A 21,852-nucleotide genomic window follows, 5' to 3' on the forward strand; every position below is an offset into this window, starting at 1 on the left:
AGGTAACCTCAGAGGATGGCACGGAGATGAAACCCCAAATTTCCCTGTCAACTACGAAAACTTTGTGTAGTCTCTCCCCAAATTCGAAGGCACTCACAAGGTTTGAATGCCTCAGCATGTCTCCTCAGGGAAAGGATTTGGAGGAGGAGGAAAAAAAAACCCCACAACCCGTAGCATGTTTATGAATCAGACTGCTAAGCGTGTGTTTCGGGGGCGGAGAAGGTGGGCGATGCACAGAGGAACAGAGCAGAGTTTGATGAGTCAGAAAATGCTGCTTTTCCTCTTCTTGCTGCCACCTCAAATATTTCAGCGTGAAATAGAAATTTTATTCCTTCCCTTTTTTTTGTTGTTGTTGTTTTTATTATTGTCAAGAGGGAGCTGGAGCATAACCTTGGCTCGTTAGCAACCGCCAGCAGCTAATTCAACGTCAAGCACGCAGACACAGAGGGATGTACACACACATCCTGGCAAAAGGATGGAAATAAATCACATATGGGTGCTGTTCCTAGCAAAGCAGGGGCTCAGATGTGTGCCCATGCCAGCTCCTTGGGGGGGTTTCAGGAGAGGAGCTGGATTTGGGCTCAGGGATGTTTTCCTCCCGCCCATGGGAAAATAAACACAGAGATTTGGGGATCCTGGATGAGGCTTACAGAGACACAGGGAGGTGTGTTGGAAAAAACAAGCAAATTTGCTGGTGGGCTTGGTGCTGAAGCTGGTTTGAAGAACATTTAGACACAGCTACATTGCACCTTCAGCAAGGCAGAGCATGGTGGTGGGGTCACCCCGGAGCAGGCGGGGGAAGAGGAGGATGGGTGAGCCCCCAGGGAGGGAGGATGGGCAGGATGGTCCTGCCCAGCTGAGTTTCCAACCGCAGCAGGGCTCCTGCCTCACAGCCAGAGGAGATGAAACACAAGATGAGATAAACACCCCTATGCTGAAGCCCCGAGTTTGACTCTGCTGACATTCACAGCCCATTTAGGTTACCGATGGAGCAAATAAAATTATGCATACACATTAATGCCAGCAATATCCTGCCTGAAATGTATGCTCATTTACACTCAGAAATCCATTTAGAAGAGAGAAATCAGAGCTATATTTAAAACAGAAAAATCACTTGTCTGTCCACGAAGCAACTCCTGTTTACATCTGTCGCTCCTTAGCAAAACTCAAATCATTTTGAGGGAAATCGTGCCCCTGGTTTTACATTTAGGAAGGAAAATGTTTGCATGCCCGTATCCTGCTGCTCAGTCTGTTATAAAATAACAGATGTGCATTTGGTTATTTTTGTTTGGGTTTTTTTTTAAGTTTTGTGGTCTAAAAGCAACCTGTGGAGCTTGGAGCTGGTGGATGGGATGAGGTACAGGGAAGCACCTGCCAGGCACATGTGAGACATCCAAAGCATTTATTAATTAAAACTGACTTGGGAGATTCAGAATTGCCATGGTGAGACCTAAATGTTGTGTGGCTTCTCCAGTTTCCTTGGCAAATGAAAGGCCATGCTGACAGCACTGATGACAGAGCTTAAACGAGAGCACAAGCTCTTCCTAATGGAGGAATATCTTCTTCCACTCCAGTAATCTGTACCACACTGCTTGGCTCCCCAGCCACGAACTGGAGATACCAAATAATCAGTATTGCTCTCTGTTTCCTCCTGCAAATGTGCTTGTGAGCACTGGATCTGAAAAAAAAATTCTAAGCTCCAGAAAGAATACCGCCCCCAAAAAATAAAATTATTTTCTATCAGTCACACCAATGACGGCTGCTTCTCACTTAACGTCAGAGCTCATTGCAGATCGTATTTTTTTAAATGCAATAAAAAAGCAGCAGCCAGCAGCTCCATGAAGCATGTCAGGAGGCAGTTTTTCAGAAAGATGATGTATTTTAGATTGTGATTCACTACCACACTGGCAGTTTGGAGCTCAAGATTAGAAGGAAATGAATGAATGTGAGACAGGAGGGTGCGAAAATGAAAGTAGCTGGAGCTTAAAGCCTGCTCTGCACTTTGAGCCACACAAGATTTTTCTTCCCCTTCTGTGCAAGCTCAAACGAGTCACCAAACTGCCCCACACTTCTGCTGCCAGAGTTTAATTTAAACCTAAATTGAAATGCAATTTGATACAGCAGCTTGTTGTCCCAAGCTGCTCCCTTGTGGCACCCTCACCCCAAGCAGCTCTCCCAAACAGGACAGCCAAGGGTATCCCAGCACAGCCAAGGAGGCTGGTGCCTGCTGCTACAACAAACCTGCAAGCTCTCACCATGCTGGGAAAAACCCACTTCTTGCTTAAAATTAAGGTTTTAAACCAAGCAAACCACACAGGTCCCTATCTGCATGGTTTTAAGCTGTTCTAAACTGTCTCTGTCTCACTTGCACCATGAGAAAAATATGAATACTGCTCAGAAATTGCAGAAATTCAGAATACTTAAAAACCTTCGACCACATTTCACTGCCCACATCACTGCTCCAACATTCAGGCACACTGCTGTCAGCTGTGCAGTACAGAGCTGCAGGGCTGTGCTTGGAGGGTGCAAGACACAGGACACCCCAAAGCCAGAAGCTCTTGAGAACCAACAGCCTGTGAGAAACCCAGTGCTGGAGTGCACAGGAAACAAAACAAGCGAGGAGAGCACAGAGCTGCTGCTTGCAGGAGGAGGAAGCAAGAAGAAAAAAATTTAAAGGCAAACTAATTGCCAGCACTAACCCTTTGCTCTGCACCTACGTCACACCTTTGAGCTCCCTTTCTCAAGGCAAGCCTGGTGCACTGAGCAGCCTGACTCAGTGATGGTGATTCACTCGGGCAAACAGAGGGACAAAGCCACCAGGAACCCCACAAAGGTGATGCCCATCAGTGACACCCTGCTGCACAGCACAGACCACCCTTCAGCCACAGGACCAGGGCATGGTGCAGAAACTGGCTGTAGCTCTACCCAAAATCAGACCAGCCACCTGTTTGAGAAGGGTGTATTTTGCATTAAGGATGTATTTTGCCTGCAGCCCCCAAAGCAGAGGGGCTCCTCCCAGTGAACCAGACAGGTCTCCAGCTGCCCTTTTCCAAAATTAAGCCTAGCAGGAGCAGATGTGATGCTCCATTGCTTGCAGCTTGTGCAGGTGCTCTGTGGCAAGAGCTCCCAAGTGCAGCTAAGACCGTTCTAGCTCAGGGAAGCAGCTGGAGCTGCCTGGGACAGGGAGCACTGCTGGGATGGGGGCCCTGAGCACAGCTCAGCACAGGACAGCTGCTCACAGGGCCGCAGGAGTCACAGCCCTCCCAACAAACAGAAACACAGGACAGCAATCCTGCCAGCATCTACTCAGGCTTTCCTTAGCCTCATCCATGAGGATCAAGCAAAAGCAGATGCAACAAGCTCCAACCCAGGGGAGAGTTCACAGGGACTCACTCCAAAGCACTGGAGCAAACCACCCTAAACCCTCCTGTTTCCGACCTCGGTCACGGTCTGAACAAAGCCACCCTAAAATCACCTGGGTAGGTCCAGACACCCCAGCCAGCCCCTCCTGGGCACGCTGAACACTTGCAAAACACGTGTTTAAAAATTCCCTTTCTCAATCCCGTGAAGATGCCCAACAGCTCGCAGAGGGTCCCCAGGGTCAGTGTGACACCCGGCAGGGCCAGCGTGACACAGGGACACCCGGCAGGGCCAGCGTGACACAGGGACACCCGGCAGGGCCAGCACACGGACGGTGTCCCCACCACCCCTCCCTCTCCCACAGCAGCGATAGGGGCGAGCGAGATCCCCCCCCCAGGACACCTCTCGGGCTGTTTTGGGGCTCCCCTCCGTCACCCACGGGCAATGAGCCCTTCCCCTCTTTCCTTCCTGCTAACAAGATACCGCTGTCCCTCCCCGCTTTCTGTCACTCCGCCAGCGCAATTAACACCCCGCTAATTGCCGACGCCCCTGGCCGCCCCGTAGCCGCGGTAATTAGCCTTTAATTAAAACAAATAAATATTGCCCTAATCAACAGGTGTGCGTCCCGCGGCCGGGAGGATGCTCGGGGGGAACCCACGGCGGTACCCCGGACCTTTCGGGGCCGGTGGGGAGAGTCCGGGTCCGCACCCCGGTCCCGGCGGAGGGTCCCAGCGGGGACACAGGTGTCCCGTTTCTCTGCCCCATCCCACCCCGCCCCGCACCCCCCGGCGGTCCCGCACTGACCATTGGGGCCGTACTTGTCCCGGTTGCGGCGGACCTGCTCGGCGCTGAGCCCGCAGCTCTCGCTGACCCCGAAGCGGCGGAGCACTTCGAGCGCGGGGATGCTGTGCGCCGCCTCCATGCCCCGGCCCGGGCTGCTGGCCGGGGGCGCAGGAGGCACACGGGGCCGCTCGCACCGCGATGCCTCGGCACCTCTCCGCCCGCCCCCGGCACCGGTACCGCCCCCGGCACCGCCCCGCTCCGCTCCCGGTACCACCCCCGGTACAGCTCCCGGTACCACCCCCGGCACCGCCCTGCCCCGCTCCGGGCACCGGCACAGCCCCCGGTACCGCTCCCGGCACAGCCCCGCTCCCAGTACCGGCACCGCCCCGCTCCCAGTACTGGTACCGGCACTGCCCCTCTCCGCTCCCGGTACCACCCCCGGTACCGCTCCCGGCATAGCCCCGCGCCCCGGTACCGGCACCGCCCCGCTCCCAGTACTGGTACCGGCACTGCCCCTCTCCGCTCCCGGTACCACCCCCGGTACCGCTCCCGGCACAGCCCCGCTCCCAGTACTGGTACCGGCACTGCCCCTCTCCGCTCCCGGTACCACCCCTGGTACCGCTCCCGGCACAGCCCCGCTCCCGGTACCGGCACCGCTCCGCTCCCGCCTCCCCCGGGCTCAGCGCGCCCCGGGCTGCGGCACCGGCCCCTCTGGCAAGGGCTGGAAGGGACCTTAAAGCCCATCCCATCCCACCCCCTGCCATGGGCAAGGACAGATTCCACTGTCCCAGGCTGCTCCAAGCTCCGTCCAACCTGTCCTTAAACACTTCCAGGGATCCAGGGGCAGCCACAGCCTCCCTGGGCAGCCTGTGCCAGGGATTCCCCACCCTCACTAGGGAGAATTCCTTCCTCAAATCTAATCTAAATCTCCCCTCCTTCAGCTTAAAGCCATTCCCTGTGTCCTGTCCCTCCATCCCTTGTCCCCAGTCCCTCTCCAGCTCTCCTGGAGCCCCTTTGGGCACTGGATGGGGCTCCAGGCTCTTCCTGGAGCCTTCTCCTCTCCAGGCTGAAGAGCCCAGCTCGCTGAGCCTGTCGATGTTCTGGCAGATTTCCAGGCTGAGAAGTGGGCAGGTTTGTGGGCAGTGGAAACAGCCCAGAGGAAATAGCTGTGTCTTAAGCAGTTAAGAGCAGAAGTAAAGTTTCCATCATCAAAATAATATAAATAATATCAGGAGCAATAGCAGGAGGTGGGAATGCTGTGGGGGTGCAGCTCAGCTGGGGGGTCTAAGGGGGCTGCCTAAGAGTGATGCTGTCTGGGTCCCTTCCAGCTGGAAGCTGAGCATGCCCCAGCCCTGCTCCTGCTCTCTGGAAGCACAGCAGTTCCAAGTTCACTGACTTTGGTGGATCAGGATTATGACAGTATGATAGCAGCAGGAGCCCTGGAATTGCAAATCCCTGCCTGACACTTGTGGAAACCACTGCCACTGTTCCCATCAATGCACTGTATGCACAGAGGGGCAGCTGTGCTGGGCTGCCTTTGTCTTTGGAAATATAAGATGCAATTGTCACTGCAGGGAGAGAGAAAGGATCTAAGGGACCTCCTATGTGATAAAATCTGAGCACCAGCCCTGCTGTGTGTGCCCCAGACATCCTGGGACATCCCTCTTCACACTCCCCAGTGCTCCTCATCCTCATGCAGAAGGCAGAGTATCCATATTTGAGGAATGGGCTTATCCTGGAGGCACTTATGTGTTAGCAAAGGTTTAGAGAGCCGGACTGGCCTCAACCCTTCTCACTCCCCTGTTCAGCCAGGTTCCCTGTCCTCTTGCTGCCTGGCTGCAGATGGGCCAGAGCTCCAGTTACAGCACACAAGGGCTTTACAGCCCTCTTTGCTACTTAAATTCCTTTTTCCAGCAGCAAAATGACTGGTTCTAGCAGCTCCCTCATGCAGCAGAGACCACCAGCAGCACCGTGATGAGCTCCCCTGATCTGGAAAAGGAGGGTTACCCCCAAAATCTGCTGTACAATCCAGCTAAGGGTAAGCACCACCACCACATCTGTGGGACTTTTCAACATAGTGCACCTGACCTGGCTCCCTCACTCCAGCAGCTTTTTCCATGACCCAGCTCAAACCTGCTCCCAGTGACTCTCCCCATGTGAACACCAACTTCTGACTTTTCAGGTACTTCCAGTTTTCCCACTGTTGCTGGAAGAAGCCTGTAGTTGCTGGTGACTGGCACTGCTCTCCAGCTGAGAGAGTGACAAACCCAACTTCTACAGAAATGTGCCCAGGGCAGAGCAAGAGGCAGCAGCCAGTGTGAGGAAGTGACAGCAGACATCTCAGGGAGGAGCTCTGGCTTATTTATTTCTATGTAAATTCATTTATAGAAAGTGTTTTGCAGCTTCCACTGGAGTGGAGGTTCTGAAGAAGTGCAGGTTGAGTTTTCAAGTTTGATAAACTCATTTTTTTGGTTCACCACAGCTGAGGGGTGGGAGGCAGAGGGTGCTCCAGAGCTCAGCCCAGCGTGTCACAGGCCCTCCTGCAAGAAGCACAGCTCCCAGCCCTGTGGGCTGGCCTTGCTTCAACACTGTCATTGTGTTCATCTGCCTCTCAAGAGTGATTTGGGGGGAGAAGTGCTGTTTCTGCTGCTGAGCCCCCCAGGCAGTGCTGCTGCCCTTGGCCAGGGTCTGCCCCAGAGCTCCCTGGCTCATGGTTCACAGAATCCCAGGAGGAATCAGGCTGGAAAAAACCACAGTAATTCATCTGATCCAACCTTCCTGCTCCAGCAGGGTCACCCCAGAGCAGATGGCACAGAGTGTGTCCAGAGGGTTCTGGAATATCTCCAGCAAGGGAGACTCCACCTGCTCTCTGGGCAGATAGTTCAGTGCTTGGTCAATATAAATGAAAGAAGTTCTTCCTCATGTTGAGGTAGAACTTCCTGGGCATAAATTTCTGCCCACTGCCTCTTGTCCTATTTCTTGGCACCACTGAGAAGAGCTTGGTTCATCTTCTTGACACCCCCCTTCAGATGTGGACAGGCAGGGATGAGGTTCCCTCTCAGTCTCTCCTCAAGGCTGAACAGTCCCAGCTCCCTCAGCCTGTCCTCATCAGGGAGATTTCCATCAGCTGCCTGGGAGCAATGGATGTGATCTGAAAATATTAACACATACTGTGCTCTTGCCCAGGGGCACAGAGGACCTGATGCTCCCCAAATGGATGATCCCCAAAGCTTGGGGGCTGCTCTGAAAGCAGCAGCTCTGGCAGGGGTGGGATGGGACCCCTGGTCCCCCAGCCTGGTGGAGCTCATGCCAGGCAGCTGCCCAGGCCTTGTTAGCCTGTTTCAGGGCAAACATGCTGCCCTTAGAGCAAGGCCTTTGCAAAGAGGGTTCCTGGTGTCCTCCTGGGCATGACTGAGACAGACCCTACACCACAGACTGCACACGAGGAGGTGAAGGTCTGGATTAATGCTCCTTGTGCAGAATGAGAACAGAGACAAGACACAGACAGCTCAAGCTGTGCATGCACCACCTGCAGACCCTCATTGCAGACCCTTTTTTCAGTTCTCCCACAGCAGTTCCTCCAGCCCAGCAGTGTCCCACGAGTCCCCACCCCTGTGCCAGGTGCAGGCTGCTGTTCCTGCTTCTCCCAGTTTCACCCAGTCCTTGTACTGGGAAAGAGCACGAAGATGCTGTCCCAGCTGCAAAGGTTGAAGTTTGACAAGACTGGGAGTAACTGAGGTGAGAGTCACAAAGGGAACATCTGGCAGCCCTGGTAACAAGGCAGCACCATCCACCCCACCTATAATTAAGCAATCCATGAAAACCATTAGTGACTGGAAGTTGTAAATTAATCACTGAGGGGAAAATGGACTGAAAACACACTCAATATTGCAATCACAGGGTTCACAGACACCCTGGGCTGTGGGGGACCCTGGAAGTCCCCCCAGTGTGGGGGATTCCCTTCTGAAACAAAGGGCAAACCTCCTTATTTATCTTGGCTTCCTCCACGGTAAAAACTTTTAGAGGTAGACACGCTTAAGAGAGCCATAAAAAGAAGAAAGGAATGGATTTAGGCCCTCCCAGGAGGTGTTTGTTCAGGGGTTTTTTGGCTGCAGTGTGGAAGAGCAGGGCCCAGCCAGGGCAGACTGAGCTCTGTACACGACATGGAAGTGTACAGGCAGTTTTGATTTTAATCTTGTTTCTATGTAAGGAAATCAGGGGTAATTGTCCCAGAAGCTGCGGGTTTGCCCTGCTCCTCTCCCTGGCTGGGGGCAGTGGGATGCTGGAGCCTGTCAGAGCCGAACCGAGGCACGCTCCTCACTCCCAGGGCTTTACAAACCTGGAACATTCATATTTTGTCTCTGCTTTATCCCTCTGAGATGGGGAAGTGTTGGTGGGAAGGCAGGGAGAGCAGGCTGTAGGCAGCACCGGGCTGCGAGGGATGGAGCGGGGACCGGAGCCCAGGCGGGACCGGAGCCGAGCCCAGGCGGGACCGGAGCCGAGCCCAGGCGGGACCGGGGCTCAGATGGGACCGGAGCCGAGCCCAGGCGGGACCGGGGCTCAGATGGGACCGGAGCCGAGCCCAGGCTGGACCGGAGCTCAGGCGGGACCGGGGCTCAGATGGGACCGGAGCCGAGCTCAGGCTGGACCGGAGCCGAGCTCAGGTTGGACCGGAGCTCAGGCGGGACCGGAGCCGAGCTCAGGCGGGACCGGAGCCCAGGCGGGACCGGGGCTCAGGCACTGCCACAGCGATTACGGCTCCAAAGGCTGCAGGGAAAGCACACAACTTCTAGCGGACTTTATTTAATCCTCTTTGTTCTCCTCAGCGTGGTTTAGCGTGCCCATCTCCACACCTGGCTCAGGTGAACGCAGAGCTGTTAGCAGAGGTGGGGGATGCCGAGCCAGCTCTTGGATGCATTTCTCACCTTCCCAGGGATGTCACTGCCACCCTGAGCCCAGCACAGCCCCATGTCCATGTCCCAGCCGTGAGCCCTAAGCCTGGCTCCCAGCAGAGCCCACGGAGGGCAAATTCAGGGTTCAGCACCCGAACAGTGCAGCTGATGGGGCAGCAGCAGTGCCAATCCCTTCTGTCCGCAGCTCTCACCTTCCCTCATCACCCGGGTGATGTGCAGCCGCCCCATGTCCTGCTCCAGGGCTGTCACACACGGGGGATTAATTAATTAATTAAGGTGACAGTGCCACTGCCATTTGCCATTCTGCTCCAGGCTTCCTCTCACTGCATACCCCAGTTCACAGGCAGCAAATCCCCATCCACAAGGGACAGTCAGGAACAGCTTTTTTTTTTCCTTTTTTTTTCCACAGCAGCTTAGATATTTGCTTTTTCTATGGAGAAAAAATAATAATACTCCTTGAAATAACAGTTTGAGGCTTTTCTAAATGTTATACACCAGCCGACCTTTCAGAGCCAGGCTTAGGGGTTTATTTCTAATCCCCTGGCCAGGACTTGCAGCAGCTGTGGGTCAAACATCAATCCTCACCACCACGATGCTCAGGGCTGGAGCTCTGGAGTTCCCACCCTTCCTGGAAATGCATTCCCTTGGCTGTGCTGCCCTGTGCACCTTAGGTGGTGTGGGAGTGTGGTTTACAGCAGGATTTGGTTCTTGCAGCACCAATGCAGCCACTGAAGGTGGCAGGGAAGCAGCAGCCCTGCCTGCATCCCACCAGGATGCAGGGATGTGGATGTGCAGCAGTCCCAGCTGGGCCATGGATGGCAGAGATGGACATCTGGGAACAGCTGGCCAGTGCAGGATTTTGAGGCAGGCAGGATGTCACCTCTAGAGAAAATCAGGAGGAACAATCTGTCTGGACAAGGATTTTCTGTTTTCCAGCTCTGTTCCCACTGCAAATGGGATCTGAAAATTAGAATTCACTAAAGTCTCAGACTTTTACAGCAGCAGCTCTTAAGCACATGTTTTTAGGTTTTCTTCCATGGCCCTGTCCATAGCTAAGCTGGAAGTGGGGCTTTCCCAAGTGCAATGCCTGGAATGGCTGCCCAAACTACATTTGGGCTTGGATCCTGTGGAGTTTCCAAACTCCCTGGCCTTTTCCCCCAGCAGCACACTTAGGAGCCTCTGTTTATGAATCCAGACCAGTATTGGCCCATTATTATTTTTTTTAAGCTGTATTCCAATTCCTTTCAAAGGCAGGAAAATACATTAATATCCATTAGAGGGGGAACACCACAACACTCACTCTGACACTCAAGTGGGTTTTTCCCTGATGCAAAATGCCTCCTGGAAAAAAATAATGTGCCTTTGTGGTGTGTCATTTCTGGGATTTGCTGGAGTTTAGGAAACAGAGAAAACAAATAACACAACAGGAGGTTCCCAGGCAGGACCCAGGACCCTCACATACCTGGGGCTGGGTTGATTCAGCTCTCTCCCTGTGGGCAAAATTTCACTTTGTGTTTCCTTCCAGCAAAAGCAGAAGCCAAAAATGGAAAAAGGTCTGGTTTTCACCAGGCAGAAGGAATGGTTCCTGCTCTCCATGGAGATGTGATGCTCACCAGGGGGAGGGTGAGGGCTGGAGCCTTGCTTGGCCCTGGACCAGCATCACCAGGGTTTGCCTCTCTCCTTCACATCCTCAGCACTTCCCCCTCCCCTGCCAGGCAGGAATTTCAGGATGTCACAGCACCAGGGACTGGTCCCCTCTGACTGCTCGTGTCCATTGTCATCACAGTGGCTTTGAAGCCAAAAATGCCCAGAGGATGTGGGGATGTAAACAGGGGTGCAAACCACCCTCACCCTCACCTCTCCCTGGGGGGAGGGTGCCCTGGGGCTGGCAGGGGATGGGATCCAAGGGGACACCAGCACCCCACACCCTGCAGGGGATAGTGAGTGGGGTTTTACCCTGTAATTTATTTTTAAGGCTGAAGAGTGGGAAAAGGGGAAACAGGGGGTTTCTGACTGCAAGAATCCTTCTTGCTGTTTCCTAGGAGACTGGCTGCCCACACCAAGCCATGCTGAGGACAGGAATGGAGCTTGTCCCCTGCCCTGCACTCGTCCCCTGCTCCCCTGCAAGTCACCAGGGTCACCTGGGGCTGCCCTGGTCTCAGCCAGTAGCTGACCTGACCAGCATAATAATAATAAAGTAAAATTTAAAGATGCCAAATTTAAAAATAAAACTTTAAAGCATTAAAAAAACCACAAATATTAATATAACAAGGTTTTTAAATTAAAAATTTTAAAAGTAATTTGAATTATTTTTTTAATATTAAAAATAAAAATTAAAAGCCACTGGAGGGGGGCAGGTCCCATGCACCAGCATGGAAGAGAAGGAGTCAGGATGTTCCAGCTTCATCTCCCCAGCTGCATCAGGCCCTGACATTCAGGAGGGAACCCTGGATGTGTCACTGGGATGGAAAATAAACTCAGTGCACAGCCTGGAGCTGGGCAACGAGCATCCTGTCCTCCTGCAGGCTCTTTGCTGCCTCTGAACCAGCAGAAATGTGCCAGAAAGGGTCACTGGAGCCAGGTCTGCAGCAGTGGGGCTCAGGGAGTGACCTTCAGCCAGGCTGGGAGCCCCAGCCCTGCTATTTTTAACAGAGCAGCAGCAGCAGCGCCTTTCCTTCCTCTTTCTCAGTGAGCTGAACAAAGGGAAACCAGATAAACCTGCACAAACCCTCAGCTTCGAGGCAGGGAAGCCCTCGAGAGACAAAAAAAAGGCAACCCAGCACATTCCTGTGCAGAGTTGGGATGGATGAGTTGGGAAAACACGGCAGCGACTCTGCCGATGCTCTGTAGCCAAAAAAATGCAACTGGGTGTGAAAGGGACTGGTTTGACTGAGAAAGGAAGCTGGGAAAAGCAGGGAAAAATATAAGGCAGCAGCATTTTTATTTCCAAAAGTCCCAGGATCTTGTTCCAGCACTTCATAAGGAAAAAAAATTGGGAATCTTCCCTTAAAAGATTTAGTTTGATATAAGAATGGGAGGAATCCCAAATGATAAAAATCATAGGGCTGTTCAAGTTGGAGGGACCAAAACAAAATATTTTATTTATTGTAGCTCTTCTTACCAAAATTTTTACTGTGTTTTTCATCTTGAAAGGAGAAGCCAAGTCACCAACCACACCAAGAAAATTTCTCAACCATCTGAAAATTTGCCATGAATTATCCAACACAGTGCTACAGCTCCAGGACACCTTATTCTTCCAGGTGCATTGATGCCCCAAAATACACGGGCCATATCCCTGCCCCATTCCCCAGAAAACACAAAAGGTGTTTTGCATCCAAACTTTGGGCTGCCAGCCAATGTAATGATGTATTTACAGCTTCAGAGGGTGTCTCTGTTTTGCAGGTAGTTTGCAAAAGAAGTGGAAACAATATGTGGAGGGAGGTATGTAAGTATGGAGCTATTTATAACTTGCAAATATATCGAGTGCTACCTACACGCAACATAAAAGACACCCTTTGCCAAATACTTCACATGCTGCTGTCAGCTTCTCCATTTCTCTCCCCTGAAAAAAAAATCTATATTAATCAGAGAGCAAATATATAGCCTGACAGGAACAGCTTTTGGCTCCATAAAGAAAAAAAATGTGTGTGATTGCTCAGTTTTAGTTTGGATTCTGAGCCTGGAATTGCTGACTGCTGTTCACACCAAGGTTTTTTGTGGGAGATGTAAAGCTTTTTTCCCACCATGTCTTCCTTCCAGCTTGAGGAATTGGTGATGGTTTCCCAGTCCAAGCATCACTCATGAGCATCCCTCCAAATCAAGTTGCTTTAGTGGTTCTTGCTGGGCTTGGGCCAAGCAGGTTCAGAGTGTGCCTGTGGCCAGAAACCAGGGACCAAGAAGGCAAAAAATAAAGGAACCAACTCAGAAAAACCAACCAGGAAAACCAACCTTTTGCAATTCTCCTCTTTACATTGCTCCAGGGACTGAGGCTTTGGGACAAAACACATTCCTGAGATGAGAGAATCATGGAATGGTTTGGGTTAGAAGGGACCTTAAAGACCATCTAACCCATCAAACCTGGCCTTGGACACTTCCAGGGATGGGGCTGCAACAGCTTCTCTAGGGGAAAATGCCACATCTCACCCTTCTGAAAGCAAGGACCACTTACTTGTTTTTGTTTATTTTGTTCTTATTGTTATACAGGCACAGCTCACTGTGCTCCCCTCTCCTAAGTGCACGGGGGCTGCTCCATCCCAGCAGGCTCCCTCTATTCCCAGGTTTTCCCAAAACAGTGTCCTCACTTTCACACCATTCCCTGCCATGGCAGGTGGCTCCAAGGGGCCCCTGAGGTACCACAGCCCCCAGGTGAGCAGGGTGAAAGGGAAGAGCTGGCAGCCAAGCAGGAGATGTGCCCACCTTCCCCTGGGCAGTCCAGGGGCTGGAAAACAAATTCACTGCTGAAATCTGCCCCCAGCTTGTGGGGCAGGGATGAGGGAGCTCTGGGTGGATGGATGGAGCCAGGCTTTGCTCTCTCACCAGCCCAGCACCAGCTCTGGGTGATGGATGGAGCCAGGCTTTGCTCTCTCACCAGCCCAGCACCAGCTCTGGGTGATGGATGGAGCCAGGCTTTGCTCTCTCACCAGCCCAGCACCAGCTCTGGGTGGATGGATGGAGCCAGGCTTTGCTCCCAGCCCAGCACCAGCTCTGGGTGATGGATGGAGCCAGGCTTTGCTCTCTCACCAGCCCAGCACCAGCTCTGGGTGATGGATGGAGCCAGGCTTTGCTCTCTCACCAGCCCAGCACCAGCTCTGGGTGATGGATGGAGCCAGGCTTTGCTCCCACCCCAGCACCAGCTCTGGGTGGATGGATGGAGCCAGGCTTTGCTCTCTCACCAGCCCAGCACCAGCTCTGGGTGGATGGATGGAGCCAGGCTTTGCTCCCACCCCAGCACCAGCTCTGGGTGATGGATGGAGCCAGGCTTTGCTCTCTCACCAGCCCAGCACCAGCTCTGGGTGGATGGATGGAGCCAGGCTTTGCTCCCAGCCCAGCACCAGCTCTGGGTGGATGGATGGAGCCAGGCTTTGCTCCCAGCCCAGCACCAGCTCTGGGTGATGGATGGAGCCAGGCTTTGCTCTCTCACCAGCCCAGCACCAGCTCTGGGTGGATGGATGGAGCCAGGCTTTGCCAGGGCTGTCCCCATGCGGCGTCACCGCGGTCGGCGCGTCGGGAAAAACCTTCCCACAAAAACCAGAGCCAGGAATCTGGAAATAAAAATATCACAGATGATTTCAGGCTTGCTGAAAGCATGATTGACTGTCTTAATTCCCCACCCCACACACACACTCCTTTCCTCACGACCAGGGTGACTCAGCCTGGCAGGACACGAGGCTTCTCCTGGTTCCCTCTCTGTGAGAGAGGAAAATGTCCCCAGTGGGGACAGAGCCCGGTGCTCACAGGGCTGAGTGACCATGCCAGGGCACACACAGCCAGGGCACACACAGCCAGTGCCTTTCTCCCACTCCCAGCCATGTGGCAGGAACACCAACACTGCCAACGACACCTGAGCCGCTCTGGCCTGCCCAGACCCCGGGATAGTGTCGGTGAAGTGGCTGAAAAAATAATAAAGGGATGGGAATGACTAAAGGGCTGGAAACTGGGGCTTTAATATAAGGAGAGTTAAAAGGGGGCACACAAGCAACAATAACCCAAAACACCTGCTCACAACTACCTCTAAAAAATAAAGTCCTTGCTCCCTAGATGTAAAATGTTCACAGAGCAGTGTTACTCCCTTAGAAGACCCCAAACTGGGGTTGAGCACACACTTATATAAACCATGAGGGAAGGTTCTAGAAAACTTCCAGCCAGTCACAGAGTGTTGTATAATCTCTATTTGCACGGTCACTCCCTGTTGTTCCCATAATCCTTTTTTTCTCCTTTTCTTCTCTCCATAGCTTTAATAGATATTATTGTTTATTTTCTATCCAGGCTTCAGAGCACACAGGATCCAATGTGATTTCTTGGTGTGTGGTTGCTCACAGCTTGTCTCTTCCAGGATGGGCAGCTGTAAACAGTTTTTCCATTATCCTGGGGTGCTGCTGCTCCTGCTCAACCCCAAATTCTGGGGGACTGACTATGCTGGGTGATTCTACTGCTGGGCACAGGACCTGGTAAAGTGGGAAAATCAAACACAGCAGTGTTTAGAATGTCACTAGACAGAGTGCTGGTGCCAGTGGATGGCCTCTAATTCCAATGGGAAATGTTTCCCATAAACCCATGGCTGTGCTGGGCTCAGCAGGTCCAGGCACATGGAGGAAAATAACTCCCATGGCTCAAGGGAAAAAAATGAGCCCCTTGGGATAACTCACCTCCCAAAGCCACTTCTCTTATTCTGGGTAAAGGTGTGAAGAGGAATGGCAGGAAAAGCATCCAGTGGGTATGACCAGCATTGCTCCTGAACTGGGGAATGAGAAAAGGCACTGCCAAAAAATGGGCTCCTTTGGGGCTGGCTTTTATAGGGCTGCCTGCTCATGGCTTTGGTCTACATGGATTGTTTTTAGTATCTGCAAGTCTTCACCATGCACTGAGTACAAACAGCCCTGCTAGAGGTAGGGAAATCCTCCCTTGGCTGGCCCAGCTCCCCTCCCAGGCAGCAGGGAACAGCCAGCAGCTGTCAGGCTCACCTTGTGCCAGTGGTGCTGCAGTGACTGATTAAACAGAGCTGACCCAACCTCCTCCCTCTGCTGGGCTTTGCTGTTTCTGTCCCTTGTCCACAGCCCCCAGGGCAGGATCCTCGTGGCACCTGCAGCCCCCACAGCATTTCAGGGCTGCACCATGTCCCCTGATTTCATCTCAGCTGGCATGTGCTGTGCCTGCCTCTTCTCCTGGAGTCTCTCACACCAATCTTGGCTTTTATGCTATTTTTACACTCCAAGTTTCAAGCTGTAGACGTGAAGCAAGTGATATCCATATGTAAACCCCAGCATGCATATATTTAGAATCCAGCATTTCTTTCAAAACAAGGTTTGGTTGGGTTTTTGTTTGAGGTCTAAATTCACAGCTCTGGAGGAAGAACCACGCAGGGCATCTCCTGGTACTGGTGGGATGCAATGTAGGACTTGGCTTCCTTCCTCCCACCCTGTGAGATGACACGTGCCTGTTTCCAGCTTCCCTGTGAAGCCAGAAGCTCTCTCTCCCCTCAGTCAGCCTGATCACACAAGCTCATGAGTCCCCAAGTGCACTTTAAGTAAAACAGAAAGAGCCAAATTGACATTTAAAACACAAGAATCCCCAGGTGCATAAAGACTAAGAGTTTACAAGCTGCACCCAGCTGCATCTCTCTGACGAGGGAGCAGAGCTGAGCCCTTGTCTCCTACATCAGAAACAGCCTGGGATAAAAGGATTTTTTTAAAGATCTACTCAAATAAGAAAAATCACAAGAACATTTGCTGCTGGAACTGCTCCTGGGGAGGGCGGGATGTCTGGAGGGAGCCACACAACGTGTGCCAAGGAAAGGGACGAGCTGGGACACCCTGAGCATCCCCCTGTCTGGGGCCACCCTGGCCCTGTGCTGCCCACCCTGAAGGGCCCTGGGGAAGCACAAAGTTCAGGAGATTTGGTTTGAAGCTGGTGTGGAGGCAGCTCTCTGCAGATGGCATGACTGACAGCTCCATGCCAGCTCCACTGACAGCTCCATGCCAGCTCCATTCCAGCTCCATTCCAGCTCCATACCAGCTCCATGCCAGCTCCATACCAGCTCCACTGCCAGCTCCATACCAGCTCCATGCCAGCTCCATGCCAGCTCCACTGACAGCTCCATGCCAGCTCCATTCCAGCTCCATACCAGCTCCACTGACAGCTCCATACCAGCTCCATACCAGCTCCACTGACAGCTCCATGCCAGCTCCATGCCAGCTCCATACCAGCTCCACTGACAGCACCTTGCCAGCTCCATACCAGCTCCATGCCAGCTCCATGCCAGCTCCACTGACAGCTCCATACCAGCTCCATGCCAGCTCCATTCCAGCTCCATACCAGCTCCACTGACAGCTCCATACCAGCTCCACTGACAGCTCCATGCCAGCTCCATACCAGCTCCATTCCAGCTCCATACCAGCTCCATGCCAGCTCCACTGACAGCTCCATACCAGCTCCATACCAGCTCCATTCCAGCTCCATACCAGCTCCATGCCAGCTCCATACCAGCTCCACTACCAGCTCCATACCAGCTCCATACCAGCTCCACTGACAGCTCCATGCCAGCTCCATGCCAGCTCCATCGCCTGTCCATGCGATCTCCACTGCCAGCTCCATACCAGCTCCATGCCAGCTCCATGCCAGCTCCATACCAGCTCCATACCAGCTCCATACCAGCTCCATTCCAGCTCCATTCCAGCTCCACTGACAGCTCCATGCCAGCTCCATACCAGCTCCATACCAGCTCCATGCCAGCTCCATACCAGCTCCATGCCAGCTCCATGCCAGCTCCATGCCAGCTCCATACCAGCTCCATACCAGCTCCATACCAGCTCCACTGACAGCTCCATGCCAGCTCCACTGCCAGCTCCATACCAGCTCCATACCAGCTCCATACCAGCTCCACTGACAGCTCCATGCCAGCTCCATGCCAGCTCCATACCAGCTCCATACCAGCTCCATACCAGCTCCATACCAGCTCCATGCCAGCTCCATACCAGCTCCATACAGCTCCATACCAGCTCCATTCCAGCTCCATTCCAGCTCCATGCCAGCTCCATGCCAGCTCCATACCAGCTCCATACCAGCTCCATACCAGCTCCACTGACAGCTCCATACCAGCTCCATACCAGCTCCATACCAGCTCCACTGCCAGCTCCATGCCAGCTCCATACCAGCTCCATACCAGCTCCATAACACCTCCCCTGCCAGCTCCATACCAGCTCCATACCAGCTCCATACCAGCTCCATGCCAGCTCCACTGCCAGCTCCATACCAGCTCCATACCAGCTCCATGCCAGCTCCATACCAGCTCCATACCAGCTCCATGCCAGCTCCACTGCCAGCTCCATTCCAGCTCCATGCCAGCTCCATTCCAGCTCCATGCCAGCTCCATGCCAGCTCCATTCCAGCTCCATACCAGCTCCATTGCCAGCTCCATGCCAGCTCCATTCCAGCTCCATTCCAGCTCCATACCAGCTCCATACCAGCTCCATTCCAGCTCCATACCAGCTCCATTCCAGCTCCATGCCAGCTCCATTCCAGCACCAATGAAAGCTCCATACCAGCTCCATACCAGCTCCATGCCAGCTCCACTGCCAGCTCCATGCCAGCTCCACTGACAGCTCCATACCAGCTCCATGCCAGCTCCATGCCAGCTCCATACCAGCTCCATGCCAGCTCCACTGCCAGCTCCATTCCAGCTCCATGCCAGCTCCATTCCAGCTCCATGCCAGCTCCATGCCAGCTCCATAACAGCTCCATACCAGCTCCATACCAGCTCCATACCAGCTCCATACCAGCTCCATTCCAGCTCCATGCCAGCTCCATACCAGCTCCATACCAGCTCCATGCCAGCTCCATGCCAGCTCCATGCCAGCTCCACTGACAGCTCCATACCAGCTCCATGCCAGCTCCACTGACAGCTCCATTCCAGCTCCATGCCAGCTCCATACCAGCTCCATACCAGCTCCATACCAGCTCCATTCCAGCTCCACTGACAGCTCCATGCCAGCTCCACTGCCAGCTCCATACCAGCTCCACTGACAGCTCCATACCAGCTCCATACCAGCTCCATGCCAGATCCACTGACAGCTCCACTGACAGCTCCATTCCAGCTCCATGCCAGCTCCATACCAGCTCCATGCCAGCTCCATACCAGCTCCATTCCAGCTCCAATACCAGCTCCATACCAGCTCCATTCCAGCTCCATTCCAGCTCCATGCCAGCTCCATACCAGCTCCATACCAGCTCCATACCAGCTCCATTCCAGCTCCACTGACAGCTCCATTCCAGCTCCATACAGCTCCATGCCAGCTCCATACCAGCTCCATACCAGCTCCATGCCAGCTCCATGCCAGCTCCATTCCAGCTCCATACCAGCTCCATACCAGCTCCATTCCAGCTCCATTCCAGCTCCACTGACAGCTCCACTGACAGCTCCATTCCAGCTCCATACCAGCTCCATACCAGCTCCATACCAGCTCCATTCCAGCTCCATTCCAGCTCCATACCAGCTCCATACCAGCTCCATTCCAGCTCCACTGACAGCTCCATTCCAGCTCCATACCAGCTCCATTCCAGCTCCATACCAGCTCCATAACAGCTCCATTCCAGCTCCATGCCAGCTCCATACCAGCTCCATACCAGCTCCATTCCAGCTCCATACCAGCTCCATGCCAGCTCCATGCCAGCTCCATGCCAGCTCCATGCCAGCTCCATACCAGCTCCATACCAGCTCCACTGCCAGCTCCATGCCAGCTCCATGCCAGCTCCATACCAGCTCCATACCAGCTCCATACCAGCTCCATAACAGCTCCATTCCAGCTCCATGCCAGCTCCATACCAGCTCCATACCAGCTCCATACCAGCTCCATACCAGCTCCATGCCAGCTCCATACCAGCTCCATAACAGCTCCATTCCAGCTCCATACAGCTCCATGCCAGCTCCATTCCAGCTCCATACCAGCTCCATTCCAGCTCCATACCAGCTCCATGCCAGCTCCATTCCAGCTCCACTGACAGCTCCATTCCAGCTCCATACCAGCTCCATTCCAGCTCCATACCAGCTCCATGCCAGCTCCATACCAGCTCCATTCCAGCTCCATACCAGCTCCATGCCAGCTCCATACCAGCTCCATACCAGCTCCATGCCAGCTCCATGCCAGCTCCATACCAGCTCCATGCCAGCTCCATACCAGCTCCATACCAGCTCCATACCAGCTCCATTCCAGCTCCATGCCAGCTCCATTCCAGCTCCATACCAGCTCCATGCCAGCTCCATACCAGCTCCATTCCAGCTCCATTCCAGCTCCATGCCAGCTCCATACCAGCTCCATACCAGCTCCATACCAGCTCCATACCAGCTCCATTCCAGCTCCATACCAGCTCCATGCCAGCTCCACTACCAGCTCCATGCCAGCTCCATGCCAGCTCCATACCAGCTCCATACCAGCTCCATTCCAGCTCCATACCAGCTCCATACCAGCTCCACTGACAGCTCCATACCAGCTCCATACCAGCTCCATTCCGGCTCCATGCCAGCTCCATGCCAGCTCCATACCAGCTCCACTACCAGCTCCATACCAGCTCCACTGACAGCTCCATGCCAGCTCCATACCAGCTCCATACCAGCTCCATACCAGCTCCATTCCAGCTCCATACAGCTCCATGCCAGCTCCATACCAGCTCCATTCCAGCTCCATACCAGCTCCATGCCAGCTCCATACCAGCTCCACTGACAGCTCCATACCAGCTCCACTTCCAGCTCCATTCCAGCTCCATGCCAGCTCCACTGACAGCTCCATGCCAGCTCCATTCCAGCTCCATACCAGCTCCATGCCAGCTCCATACCAGCTCCATGCCAGCTCCATTCCAGCTCCATACCAGCTCCACTGACAGCTCCATACCAGCTCCATGCCAGCTCCATACCAGCTCCATTCCAGCTCCATGCCAGCTCCATACCAGCTCCATACCAGCTCCATGCCAGCTCCATGCCAGCTCCATACCAGCTCCATACCAGCTCCATACCAGCTCCATACCAGCTCCATTCCAGCTCCATTCCAGCTCCATGCCAGCTCCACTGACAGCTCCATACCAGCTCCATGCCAGCTCCATACCAGCTCCATGCCAGCTCCATACCAGCTCCATACCAGCTCCATACCAGCTCCATACCAGCTCCATACCAGCTCCATTCCAGCTCCATACCAGCTCCATTCCAGCTCCATACCAGCTCCATACCAGCTCCACTGATAGCTCCATACCAGCTCCATAACAGCTCCATACCAGCTCCATGCCAGCTCCATGCCAGCTCCATGCCAGCTCCATACCAGCTCCATGCCAGCTCCATTCCAGCTCCATTCCAGCTCCATACCAGCTCCATGCCAGCTCCATGCCAGCTCCATGCCAGCTTCATACCAGCTCCATGCCAGCTTCATACCAGCTCCATGCCAGCTCCACTGACAGCTCCACTGACAGCTCCATACCAGCTCCATACCAGCTCCATTCCAGCTCCACTGACAGCTCCATACCAGCTCCATACCAGCTCCATGCCAGCTCCATGCCAGCTCCATACCAGCTCCATGACAGCTCCATACCAGCTCCAACTGCCAGCTCCATACCAGCTCCATTCCAGCTCCATGCCAGCTCCATTCCAGCTCCATTCCAGCTCCATCGTGTGTCATCCCTCCTGCCTGGCCTCAGTGATGCAAATACACTAAACAATGGCATTGTTGCCAAGATTTTCGGGCTCTGGCTGCCTGGCCAGGCTGAGAGCCTGTTGGAGTCAGTGAGTCGAGAGTCTGAATTCTTCAGACAGAAATCAGATTGAATTAAAGCCTTTGAATGGATTGAAGTGTGTTAAGCCACTCACACATAAAGTAGAGGTGTAAGTTTAAGTTTTAAAATAAGTAAGTGAGTCAGTAAGTTTTAAAATGAGCTCTAGTGCTTTTAATAAGTAAAAAGTTCAGATGCCAAAGCAGAAGTGCAAGTTCTAGTAAAGGCTGAAAAACATACTAGTGTTTTCAGTGGAAGCTCCAAAAACATAGTTTTAAACATAATAAAGCTATAATAAGAATATTACTTACATTTTTCAAATAAAACAAGA

The 21,852-nt window shown here is 53.5% G+C and overlaps 1 protein-coding gene across 2 annotated transcripts in view; it reads right to left on the reverse strand.

Annotated features, from left to right (window-relative positions):
• Positions 1 to 4,375, reverse strand: part of ATP2A3 (ATPase sarcoplasmic/endoplasmic reticulum Ca2+ transporting 3) — a 53,520-nt gene extending 49,145 nt beyond the window's left edge. For both annotated transcript variants that reach the window (XM_056506650.1, XM_056506649.1), the window contains exon 1: positions 4,165 to 4,375. In XM_056506650.1, coding sequence (XP_056362625.1) covers positions 4,165 to 4,282 — 118 coding nt within the window. In that variant the 5' untranslated portion in view covers positions 4,283 to 4,375. The remainder of the gene's footprint in view (positions 1 to 4,164) is intronic.
• Between the last annotated feature and the right edge of the window lie 17,477 nt (positions 4,376 to 21,852).

Source organism: Oenanthe melanoleuca, chromosome 19 (genome assembly GCF_029582105.1).
Source record: "Oenanthe melanoleuca isolate GR-GAL-2019-014 chromosome 19, OMel1.0, whole genome shotgun sequence".
Classification (NCBI taxonomy): domain Eukaryota; kingdom Metazoa; phylum Chordata; class Aves; order Passeriformes; family Muscicapidae; genus Oenanthe; species Oenanthe melanoleuca.